This window comes from Protopterus annectens, chromosome 10.part0, assembly GCF_019279795.1.
Source record: "Protopterus annectens isolate FY-2018-M chromosome 10.part0, PAN1.0, whole genome shotgun sequence".
Taxonomy (NCBI): Eukaryota; Metazoa; Chordata; order Ceratodontiformes; family Protopteridae; genus Protopterus; species Protopterus annectens.
In genome coordinates, this window is record NC_056744.1 from 1173789275 (window position 1) to 1173801774 (window position 12500).

The 12500-nt window shown below is 45.1% G+C and overlaps 1 protein-coding gene across 1 annotated transcript in view; it reads left to right on the forward strand.

Annotated features, from left to right (window-relative positions):
• Positions 1 to 12500, forward strand: part of TDRD5 (tudor domain containing 5) — a 2447201-nt gene that overhangs the window by 286746 nt on the left and 2147955 nt on the right. Inside the window, exon 3 of the mRNA XM_044085919.1 lies at positions 419 to 829. Coding sequence (XP_043941854.1) covers positions 419 to 829 — 411 coding nt within the window. The remainder of the gene's footprint in view (positions 1 to 418; positions 830 to 12500) is intronic.

Sequence of the window (12500 nt, forward strand, 5' to 3'; positions counted from 1 at the left end):
TTTTAGCTAAAATAAGAGAGGGTAAGTTCTGAACTATAGAGAGCAGATGAGGTATGGAGAACTCATGACTTCACAGGCATTCACATGTTTTATGTGCTTATTCGAAAGTATTACATATACTATGACTTCTCAAGAAGCAGTTGTAGTCAATGTTGTTCTAGATGCATGCTCTTTAGATAATAGTTTTGACAAACGTGTACTTACCCTTGTAGGAGTCATGCAGACACAAATGCCACTGATGGTGAGTTCTGCTCTGGTGTAATACAGTGAACTATTTTGTCAGCAGGTAGCAGTGTATGGTGATGTCTTGTAACTGTTTAAATTGTTTGCCTTTATGTGGTGCAGGCTTTGTCACTTTACTAAAGTTCTGCCGTTGCATTTTTAGTTTCTCACATTTCTTTTCGGCTTTTCTCTCCAGCAATTGTTACTGAAGCTACAAAAGGGATAGCAGATTTAGTAGCCAAGCAGAAATCGTCCAAACCTAGGACTAGATCTACTTTGAAAAGATCCCGGTTTTCATCGTACCGATCTCAACCTTCGCTTCCGAGGAGAGGGCGGACCCCACCTATCCTTCCAGCTGCAGTCAAGTGTGAACTACGATCTTTACTTGCATGGTCTCCAGTTTTGCTGTCAGAATTTGAGCAGCAGTTTAAGAGGAGGTTTGGCAGAACATTCCAGTATACCCGCTATGGTTTCTACTCCATGTTTGAGGTGCTGGAGGCTGCTGCTGACTTTGTAGAGGTTCAGCAGACAAGAATGGGCTCCCTTGTAATGCTGAAGAAACGAACTGTGGTAAATAAAATGCAAGAGAAGGTGTCTATAAAGGCAGGTATGTTTAAAAGGAAGTGTGTGTGTTTTGTACCAGCAAGTCAATTACATATGTTGAGTATTGTACTAAATGGATACTACGACACATCCAGAGTGAGTTGTGTGTGCTCATTAGCACAAAACCCAGCATGTGGTGTTATATATTTTTGTTTGTCGTGGTGTCAGTTTTTGTGTGTGTGTAGGGGGGTTATTTTTAGGTGCTTACTGAAAATATTTTACAAACCTCCTGTAATGTAAATCATTGCACAGATTTACACTGGCAGCTTTTTAGAGCTTGGAATCCACTTCTCTGACTCTCTCTGATAAGGGACTGGCTGAACCCATTACATCAGGGAAGCCTAACCCCTGTCACTGGAAGTCAGTTATTCAGTCTTTTACTACTAGTTGTAGGAATATCACAGCTGAATCTCCTTAGCAGCCTACTTTGGTGGATTATAGCTTTCAGACTTGGATAAGATCCCTTTGGTTCTGTTTTTATTATTGATAAACGTTTGATTTATTTCTGTTTTGATTTCTTTCTTTGTGTTATTTTAATATTTTATATTTACTTCTGTTACTAATGTGTTGTAACTTACTAGTGTGCTGTTTGTATGCTTAATACTGCTTTTAGTTATGGGGCTTTTTCTAAAGTGTTTTTTGATTTTGTACTGGAAAGCTGAAGATATCTTTCCATATCACTGTTGCAGTATTCTTTACATATCCTGCCAAGGATAGCCCATTGTCTGGCCAATATACCAAAGCCTTTAGGTCTTGTAGACATTGTACGTGACAGTTTGCTTCCCAGGTAAGGCATATAGGCATAAAGGTGACATACAGATGTAAACACTCAAAACTTCTTTGCTGCCAGTCCAAATGTCATTATCGAATGTTGGTTTGAATGACCTTCTGTGCAGGTTACCAAACCTCTTTCAGATAAATGCCCCATTGGGGCTTCTTCTCTTTTCTTCTGTTTTGTTCGGTATTTGTATTCATATCATACAGGAAGGGAAACTTTCAGTGTAGGAAGCAGATTCCCCATAATAATTGTCACTACCAGTGTTTTTTTTTGTTTAAGAAGATCCTAGTTTCAGTCCTACCGATCTCAAGTGCTTCCCATGATCATACGGAGTGCTCTATGTGCCAAGCATTTGTGCCTAAGACCCTACATAGTAGTTTATATTCCTTGTCCATATATCTTGAGAACCAACAACTTAAGCTGTTGGCTTGGGGTGCTGTGGCAGAATCCTCCCATCCCAAGGGTCAACGATCTGCCAAGAAGGACAAAAAGATTGGCCCTGATCCAGTTACTATCCATCCTCCCCTGGACATGTCTCTAGAAGCTAATGAAAAGCCCTCAAGACTGTCTAGTGCTTGCCTTAGATTTCTCTTGTCGTGACCTTATTGGAGGCCAGCATGGATCTGAGTTCTTGCACATCATATGAGCCTCTTCCAGTGTCTGCACTTGACATTGAGTGGGAACTCTGGTTGATAATATCCAAGGGACTGAGGGAGATTCATCAGATTTTAGTAAGGGAGGAAATACTTAATGCTGTTACTGAAGCGTGACAAAGATTTGAACTGCCAAGGGATTTTAGAACAAATTCCCACAGGAAGTGAAGCAGAAAACTAAACATATTTTTCCTGCTGTGTGAGTGGCAGGATTTTACTCTGGGTCTGTTTAATGCTATAATGACCTTGAAGCCTCCTCAAGGGGTGTCTGTTCCAAACCTTCCCCTCCCTCGCGGTCTTCCACCCCTGTTAAGGGGCCTAGGGAATTGGATTCCTTGGATGAGGACTTGGACTCTGAAGAAGAATCCCGATCTTATTTCCAAATTCCTTCCCCTCTGGTCGATGGTTCAGAGGAAGAGGATTCTTTGAATCTAGACTCCCTCTTGGAAAAGTTGGCCTTTGGGGATGCTTTTACCCACATGATATATTTTGAGTAAGACTGTTCCCAGATCTCTGACATTCTATCTGTAGGAGCTCATTACCTTTTTTGAGTCTCCCAAACCATCAGCTGTCCCTCCTGTTTTGGCTGCCCTTTTGGACACCTTTTCTGCTGCCTTTGTAGCTCCTTACTCAGCTTCCAGCATCGGGGATACCTGACTAGTTCTACATGGTGCTTGAGGACTGTAAGTGTTTGTATAAGTACCCCCTTCTGCTGATCCTGCATGGTCTCAGTTTCTTCTGATAAACCGTTTAAGCTTTTACCATTTACTGAGCTCTTTCCTTCTGATATGGATAGTAGAGCCATAGATTGATTGGGCAAGAAAGTTTATACTGCTGTCACCTTGTCTTTAAGGGCCATTAATTACCAGAAAAGATCTGATACAATCAGATTAATTACTACTTATGGCAGAAATGTCAACTTACTCAGGGATGTGATTAATAAACATTGGAACATCCTGATGGCCAATGAGGAATTGAATCAATTGTTACCGGACAATTGTCTCTTTTCTTTCTGCCGTGGCAAAACACTAGGCTCTTACCTCTCACATTATAAACATCAGCCTAGAAATAGGAATACTTTTCATCAATTAAGCATTGCAGGGGATAAGCTAGTGGGATGCTATCCATGCGGACATTGTTCCTTCTGTCAACATCTTTGTAAAACCAAACAATTCTTTAGTTACACCACCAGCCAAGTCTAAGACATCAACTTCTATGCCAACTGCGGATCAGATTGGGTAATTTACTTAACTTGTTGCCACTGCCGTTCATTTTATGTAGGACAAACATCTAGACCCCTTCATCTTAGAATATCTGAACACCTTAAGTGACATTCGAAACAAACGCCTCACCAGTGCATTATATAGACATTGTCAGTCACACCATTCTGCAAAGTTTACTTTTACAATTATTGATAGGATATTAAATGACAAAAAATGCAAATGGGGCTGAAATTCTATGCTTAACCAGATAGAAAAAAAAATGGATATTGAAATTAGGAGCATTGTTCACACCTGGTCTTAATGATACATTTTAATTATAGAGGAAATGACATCACAGGTGTTTTGATTGATAGTAGTATATATTTGATTTTCTTTGTATCACGTTTGTCACTGATGAAGGCTGTGTGCAGAAACCAGTTTGATGTATTTATGATGGCACAATAAAAGAATGATACTGGATGCTTCCTGTTTGTGCTGGCCTTTCTTCTTTATTAGTTACTGTTTTTGGCCGTTTGCACTTGCCATACTTGCAAGCTCTTTATGTAAAGTCCATTAATTACCAAACCCATATGACCTGGTATGTTTTTGCCCTCCTTTCCCAGGTATCTGACCTTCCTGATTCTTATGGGAAGGCTTCTGCTTTTTCCCTGCTGGGATCCACTTCACAGGTTGCCTGTCACTCGAAAAAACATAAGCTGTGTTGCAGCTAATGCCCATGTTGCAGCTAATGCCTCTTCCCAGGACTGCTGCCTTTGGTTCAGTGGTAAAGCATTATTCTTTAGGCTTTATCTGATGATATTAAGGACAAGTTTTTGGATGTCCCTCTAAATAACAAAAGTCTTTTTAGGACAGCTACTGCTGACTTAGGTTCCTGCAAGATGAAGATAAGGCCTTGCAGGAACTCTCCCAAATTCTGGAGGAATTATCTTTCTAAATCTGCCTTTGTTCATAGACAGACTTGCCCTCCTCTGACAGGTAAGGATTCTAGATGTGTTGTTCCTCCTGCTAAGTCTACCCAGAATGCTACATCCTAGAAGTCTTCTTTTTGGGACAAGCCGGTTTGTTTGATGTTTGGCCATCCCTTTCACTTGGCCAGGTCCCCTTGTCTTTCTGTCTTTCTTGGTCTCTCCAAAACTGGCATCAATTTACCTCAGATTCATGCTTATCCATCAGCGAAGCTTCATGGCTTGGAAATCCATTCTGCATTTTTTCAAGCATTCCTCGGCGTACACAAGAACAGCTTCCTCATCAGGGCAGCATTCAACTCGTTCCACCCACCCAAGTGTGGACGCGTTTTACTCCAGAATGTTTTTGGTTCCTTGGAAGAAGGGTGCGTGAAGACCAATTCTGGATCTTTCTCAAGGTGCCTGCCTTCCAGATGTCTCTTCAGACCCTGATTCCTCTCCTCCTTCCCAAAGCATTTTTGTTTTCTCAAGACCTCAAGGACGCATACCTTCACATTCACCTTCTGTTCAGGAAATTTTTACATTTCTGTCTCTCTCCTTGCATTTTCAGTTCTTTGCTTTGACCTTTGTACTACTCCAAGGGTATTCACCAAATGCCTTGCTCTTGTCATTGCTTTTTGCAGGCTTTGGGGATACATACTTTTCCGTCTTGACAACCTGCTCATTCAAGCTCCTCTTCACAGCAATCTGTTTAAGGATCTCTAGTTTACCATTTGTCTTTTGCACAGTCTGGGGTTCACCATAAACACCCAGAATCAGTCCTGACACCTTCTCAGGATCATGTTTTCCTTGGGTGCAGGTTTCAGTCCGTTTCCATGGTTGCATCTCTCCCTGCTCCCAAGGTTCTGTCTCTTGACAACTTGACAACCTTTTTTCCACTCTCTTCTTCCTCCCCTGTCATGGCCAGGGAATTTCTGAGGGTTCTGGGATTTATGGCATCCACTGTTACCATGCTCCATCTTGCCAGGCTCTGTATGAGAAAATTTCACTGGTGCCTGAAATCTGTGTGGCTTCTGCATTGCTGCCCCCTTGAGTTCCCAGTTCCTTTTCTTCCTTGAGCTTCAGTGGTAGATTCATCAACTCTCTCTTTCAATATAGGTCTTCCCTTCCAGGCTCTGACTCCCTCTCAGGAGTTGTTCACTAACTCATCAGACTTCAGTTGAGGGGATCTTGTGACCCCTTAAAGATCCAGGGCCTGTGGCCTTTTCATCAGAAGTCAGATCATATAGACTTAAAAGAAATGAGAGCTCTGCAAGCTGCGCATTCCTTCTTTCATCCCAGGCCCTCAAAGTCTTCACAAAGAATGCCATGATGATGTGGTATGTCAACAAGTGGTGGGGCACAAGGACCGATCTCCTTTGTAGAGTAGCTCTTCAGGTCTGGGATCTAGCTATCCTATAACAAGTGACTCTTCATATAGTTTACATTTCCTCAGAGCACAGTCTTGTGACAGACTTTTTGAACAGGTCCAGAACACAGACTTACGAATGGATGCTTCACGGTGATGTGTTCCTAGGTACAGTCCATCGATGGGGAATTCCTCAGGGTAGAACTTCTTGCATCCCTTCAGAACCAACAACTTCCTCTATTCTGTTGCAGAATCCCAAGTCATCTGACTTGGAAAGTGGATACCCTGTCTTCCTTGGAAGGGAATGTTTCTGTATGCTCCCCCTCCTTCCTCTGTTGCCACGAGTTCTGCACAAGATCAGGCAGGACTTTCTAAAAAACTTGCTGATAATTCTGTTTTGAACAGTACAGCATTGGTTCCCCTTTCTTTTCCACTGGGCCAGGGGCAGTCACCACGTTATCTCATCAGATGTGTCTTTTCACACACAACATGGAATCTCTTATCCATCCTCACCTGGTGACAGAGTTTTAATTCCTCTTCAGAACTTATTTTCTGAGGACTTGCTTTCTGTTTCTGCAGGAGGCCAGGAAACCCACTACCAGAAAATCATATATGCCTAAATGAAAAATAATTTTTTTCTGGTGCTTCTCTCACCATCAGGATCCTGTATCTGTGGGGGTTCCTCTGGTTCTCTTATTTGTGTGATCTCCTTCATGCTGGGTTGGTGTATTTTTCAGTTAAATCTCACCTATGAGCAGTTTCTGCTTGTGTGCCCTTGATTCCTCCTCTGGCCTCTTGGTTTAAGGTCATGCAATTTCTTATAGGCGTCCCTCATATCAGGCCTCCCAGAAAGCTTATTCTGCCTTCTTGGGACCTCAGTTTTGTACCTGAAAAATTAACTCAAGCCCCTTTTGAGCCTACTTCTTCGGCTTCCTTGTAACATTGTACTTTGAAGACTATTCTTTAATCTCTCATGACTCTTCATTATTTTTTAGTTTTTCACAGAGACAGTGTGTCTATTTGAACCAGACCTTCTTTTATGCCCAAGATGGTTAATGAGTTGTCCCTTAATCAGTCTTTACATTGTCCTTCCTTTTATCTTTCTCTGCTGTCTGTCAACGAGAAAGTTCTTCATACCTTGAATATGCTTAAATATCTTGGATATTTTTTTTTAGATAAAACTAAAGTTATTTGCATGTATGAGCAGCTTTTTATTTCTTTTCAACCCAGGACTTTGGGTTTGGCTGTTTGTAAGCAAACTACCTCCTCCTGGAATTCTAAAGCCATTTTCTTTTGTTGTTAATTTCATGGCAAATATCCTTCTTCGTCTGTAAAGGCACATCCTACTAGGAAGGATGCTTCCTCTGGGTGCCTTTTTCAAGGGTTTGGATACCACCTCCATGCTTGAGGTTGCTACTTGGTCCTGTGTTCTTACATTTACTAAACATTGCAAGTTGGATGTTATTTCCGGGGCCAAGGCAGATTTTGCCAGGGCCATCCTGCATGGGTTTGTAGAGGGCTTTTCTGTGCCTTCCTTCACTTAGGCATCTTCTTAGCTCTTGTACCCACCCGTATGTAAAGATGTGGAAGGTCGTAGTACAGCTGTGTAAAATCTTACCATAATAGTAGATGTTCTTCTCTTCACTGTTGCAGTATTTGGTCCCTCCCTCCTTCCCTCTGTTCTAGCTGTAGCTCTGTACTTTTGTTTCCCTCCTGACCGAAGGGTTCTTATTCCTTTACTTCTCCCTTTATTTCTGGATGTGCACAATCTGAAGTTGTTGATTTCATTTGATCTTCAAACCTTGGGACACTGATCAGGTACAGATCCGACTCAGCCACATTTCTCCAGCATTGGATCCAAGCTCCTCTCCTACCCATAATGCCCCTGTGTCCCTCCTACCCCCCAAATCTCGTTTGCCGAGCATACTGTCAGCATCGTGGTCTGTTAGCTCCGAGTTCCTGGTAAGTGCAATATTCTTTGTGGTCTTTTTTTCCTTTTTCACTCTTCCTATCTAACTTTTTTAGTTTTAGACCCTACCCGTCTCTCTCTCTCTCACTCAGGCGTCGATTCTCTTACAAAAAAAAAAAAAAAAACTCTCCTTTCTTTTTCTCTCCTATACTTTTTCAATGTTTCGTGTGTGTGTGTGTGTGTGTGTGTGTGTGTGTGTGTGTGTGTGCATGTGTGTGCATGCATGTACTAAGTTTCTGATAGCCATGTCTGAGTCCCCCAAGCCAGGTTTTCAGAAATGCACAGAGTGTGGCCATAAGTTCCCCCCTTCTGATGACCACACTGTGTGTTGTTTGTCTGGGAATACCTCACCTAGATTCCTCCTGTTCAGTCTACGTGGGCTTCAACCCCTCACATTGATCGACAGGAGGAACAAATGTATCTTGAAAGGCTTCTTCCTCCGAGACTCAACCTCCTGCCAAGAAACACGCGGACGGGGAGAAGGACCATCACAAGGATAGGCCCAGTAAGCGGTCCTCCTACCTTGTTTCCTCAGCTGAGCCCCCGGTTAAATCCTGCCCAGTCACTAGCCCAGGTTCCCCTCAGATCTGGTTGCCTTGTTTCATTGCCAGAGCCGGAGGTCACCCGGGGCCAATTTCCCTTATCGGCCTCTCTAGTCCTGTATCTGTAGCTTCCTCCATCTGGTCCACCTAATATCTTTCTGAAGCAGAGGTGGACAGGATGATGAGGAAATTCATCCAGACCAAGATCCAGATTGGGAGTCTTGCCTTCCCCTTCCCCCTCCGGGGCTGGGAGCATGCAGTCTGCCTTTCTTCCCATTGCCCCTTCTCTGATCAAACCCCTGGCTTCGAAGTCTTTGGGTCCAAGGCTTCTAGGCATCGAGGGGTCGGCTCTGACGGTACCAGGTACCTTGACCCCGACCATTGCCCTGAGAGGCTCGTCTCAACCAGTACGGAGCCGTCGTCTCTGCACCAGATCCAAGAGGATGACGTTGGCTCTGAGGTTTCCTGAGTCAGCCCTTCCACTTGGAGTCTTGGTGCTTGAAGGCTCTGCCCTGGCTCTCGCATTGACTCAGAGGGTTATGGATCCTGTACTCCTCCCAGTTTCGGAGATTCCTTCTCCCTCTGCCTACAACGTGGTGGAGAGGGTGCGCTTGGATCCCTCGAGACCCTTGTTCCATCCTGGCTCCCTCTATTTTTGGTCTGGAATTCGCCGTCCTGCCCACTCAGGAACAACCTGTTGTCTCTCTGTCCAAGGGAGTTCCCCCCTGGGAATGGCCGGAAGTTTGAATCCTCCCCAGAGTCCCCCCCCCCCCAGGGGGGGCCCTCCCTCAGAAACATACATGTAAAAGGAGACACTTGGATTTCCCACCAGAGTCCCTCATCGAAGACACTGACTTAGAGGAAGGTGAGGGTTCCCCCCAGTCACCCCCAGAGGATGTCTCCTTTGGAGACATTAAGGAAATCCTACGCCAGTGTGAGGAATGGTCTGTCGAAAAACCCAGTCTGGATGAATCTGCGTTCCTGGAGGAGTTTAGTGCAGGACCCTGTACCTCCTGAGTGTCCCCCTCCTACTGATCCGCTTGTGGACTTTATTTCATCCCGGGCATGGAAGGAGCCCAACACTGTGGAGCCCCTTCCTAAGTGCCCTAATAAATTTCTCAGCAGTCCTTTGAACAAACAGAATTGGTCTAAGGGATCCCCGGTTGATGCTATGATGGTTGCAGTGGCCACCAAGAAAGAGCTCGCTCGGGAGAGCTCTACGGTCCATCCACTGGACTGAGAGTCTTGGGCCTTGGACCATTTTGAAAGTGGGCTTATACTTCAGCCACATTTGCCTTACATGCACTGAACTACATGGCTGATGTCATCAAGCTTCAGCAGGACCTGGTCAAAGAGGTCACTGAGTCTGCCCCAGGGTCCATGTTGGCAGAAGAGAAGAAGGTGTTCTCCTGTATGGCCACTCTAACTTCTATCTCCCAACACCTCTATGAGGCTCCTGTCACATGTTACAGGAAGTGCTTCTAGGGCGGCCGGCACAGAAGTTGCCATCAGCTGTTACGCCTGGCTCCTGCTTTATGCATTCTCGGAGCCCATCAAGGCATCTCTTACAAATGCTGCTTATGATGGTTCCACCCTTTTTGGCTAGACCATTTGAGACACATTAGTCCAGAGTGAGAAAGATGCGAAGACCTTGACTGCCATTGGTATCTGCTTCTCATTCCCACAATGATCCTTATCCCGGAATACACATGGGATGAAGAAGATGTGGTTCTAGAAGTGTCAGGGCTTTTCCCACAGCACTCAGGACTCGCCTTTCTCCAGAGGCAAAGGGGTATATGACAGATGCCCTCTTTGCAGCAGAGGGGCTCTGAGGAACCAGGGGTCTCTGGATTCTTTCCCAGGCAGACCCTCGCAGCAGCCCTGAAGGTTTGCCAGACAGCTCGTCTCTGGAGGAGGTCCGGGAATGTCACTTCATGCACCCAACAGACTTGGAGTCTATCACAGACAATCATTGGGTGTTGCAGATTATATCCACAGGATATTCATTCCCCTTCCTTCAACCTTCAATCCCACCCAAGCACCTCCCGAACATTACACCTGCACAATGGGAGGAGGCAGCAGTGGAAATTTCCAAGCTGCTTGAAAAACGAGTCATTCAGCTCGTCACCCCCCCCCCCCCGACCAGTCCGGATTAGGATCTATTCCAGGTTCTTTTTGGTGCCAAAGAAGACGGGGACGCAAGACCCATCTTGGATCTTTTAACCCTAATCCTATCAGTTGCCATGACAAAATTCCAGATGGTCACTCTCCAATCCATTCTGCCCTTTTTTCAGAAAAAGGACTGGATGTACTCGGACCTTCAGGATGCATACTACCATATCAAAATGGACAGGCGCTCTCAGAGGTTTCCCCGCTTCCAGCTGGGAGCCATTGATTACCAGTTCAGACTGCTTCCCTTTGGTCTCGCCACCGCCCCTAGGATGTTCAAAGTGATGGCAGTGATGGTGGCTCACCTGCGGCTGCAGGGATTCTAGGTCTTCCCTTACCTGGACGATCGGCTCATTTCCGCTCCCTCCAGGCATCAACTCTGTTAAGCCAGGAATCTCCTTCTCCAGACTGCCCACCAGCTAGGCATAACCATAAATCTCAAGTCCCAGTTGGATCCAGTTCAAGTTCTCGACTTCATTGGGGCTTGGTTAGATATCACTCAGAGCAAGATTTTTCTAACTTCGGACAGACTTCAATCCCTCAGACGTCATGTGTTGTACATTGTTCAGACCCAGTATTCCCCTGCGGAGTCATTTCTTTGGGTGTTTGGGTCCATGGTGGTTACAAATACACTGATCCCTACAGCTCATCTGCATGTGAGGGCTCTCCAATGGACTCTGGTGGTCCAGTGGTCGAAGATAGACCTGCCGTTATCTCATCCAGTTTGTTTATCTCTGGCTTGAAGGGATTCGCTTCTCTGGTGGCTTCAATCTCCAGATCTTCTTCTGGGTTGTCTGTTTATCCTTCCTGCCCCAATGACTGTGGTGACCACTGATGCCTCCCTACTCTGGTGCGGGGGGACATTGCATGGGAAGTTGAGTCCAAGGCACATGGTCTTCCCTAGAGACCCATTTGCATATCAGCATCCTGGAGATGAGGGCGATGGTATTGGCGTTGCAAGCTCTTCGTGCCCATCTTCCCCAAGGGACAATTGCCATCCAGACAGAGAATGTCTGTAGTCAGGTACATCAACAAACGGGGGGAAACAGGTCTTACCCGCTTTGTAGCGAAGCCATGAGATTGTGGGAATGGGTGATCTCCTCCAGCTGTTTTATAGTGACAGTGCACATTCCGAGGAGGTCCAACATTCTGGTGGACAGGTTCAGCAGATCTATTCTAATGTCTTATGAGTTGTCTCTGAATCCTTTAATTAGAGGAGCAGATCTTTTTAAAGTGGGGTCAAGCTGTCTGGGATCTCTTCGCCTCTCCTTCCAATGCGAAGTGCAGTGAGTTTTTCGCTCTGAACTCCCCTCTGGGGGAGCCCCCCAGAGACGCTCTAGTTAATGCTTGGCCCTCCGGTCTTCTTTATGCTTATCCTCTTTTCTCTCTTATCCCGAAATTCATTCAGAAAGCTTGACGGTTGGGGACCTTAGTGATCCTCGTTGCCCCCTCTTGCCCTCACCAAGTTTGGTTCCCCTCTCTGTGGTCTCAAAGATGTGTCCTCCTTGGACATTACATCCAATTCCAGATCTGATATCGCATCGCTCAGGGATCCCACACCCAGATCTAGTCAGTTTGAAGCTCATGGTTTGGCTACTCCAGTTCCAGTGATAGCTAGGACTTCCGGGATGTCTTCTCCTGTTAAGAAGATTTTGGTAGTGCCTCACAAATCCCCCACTAGAAAGCTTTATTCCAGTAAGTGGAAACATTTCTCTATATGGGCTTCTCTGCATGATTTGGACTCCTTCACTGCTCCAGTCCCTGCTGTTTTGGAATTTTTGGAAGATATTTTTCATCAGGGTGCCTGTTTTTCTACAATAAAGGTACATTTGGCAGCTATCTCCAGCTGTCATGTAGGAGTCAATTCAGCTTCCTTACCTTCTTCCAAGCTTTGAAAAGCCTTTTTTGAAAGGTACCTTTTTACTTGGGTTTCCAGTTAAGGACCCTACTCCTCCTTGGGATCTTACTCTAGTCCTGCAAGCTTTGGTTTCTTCCCCTTTTGAACCTGCAGCTATGGTAGATTTGCAA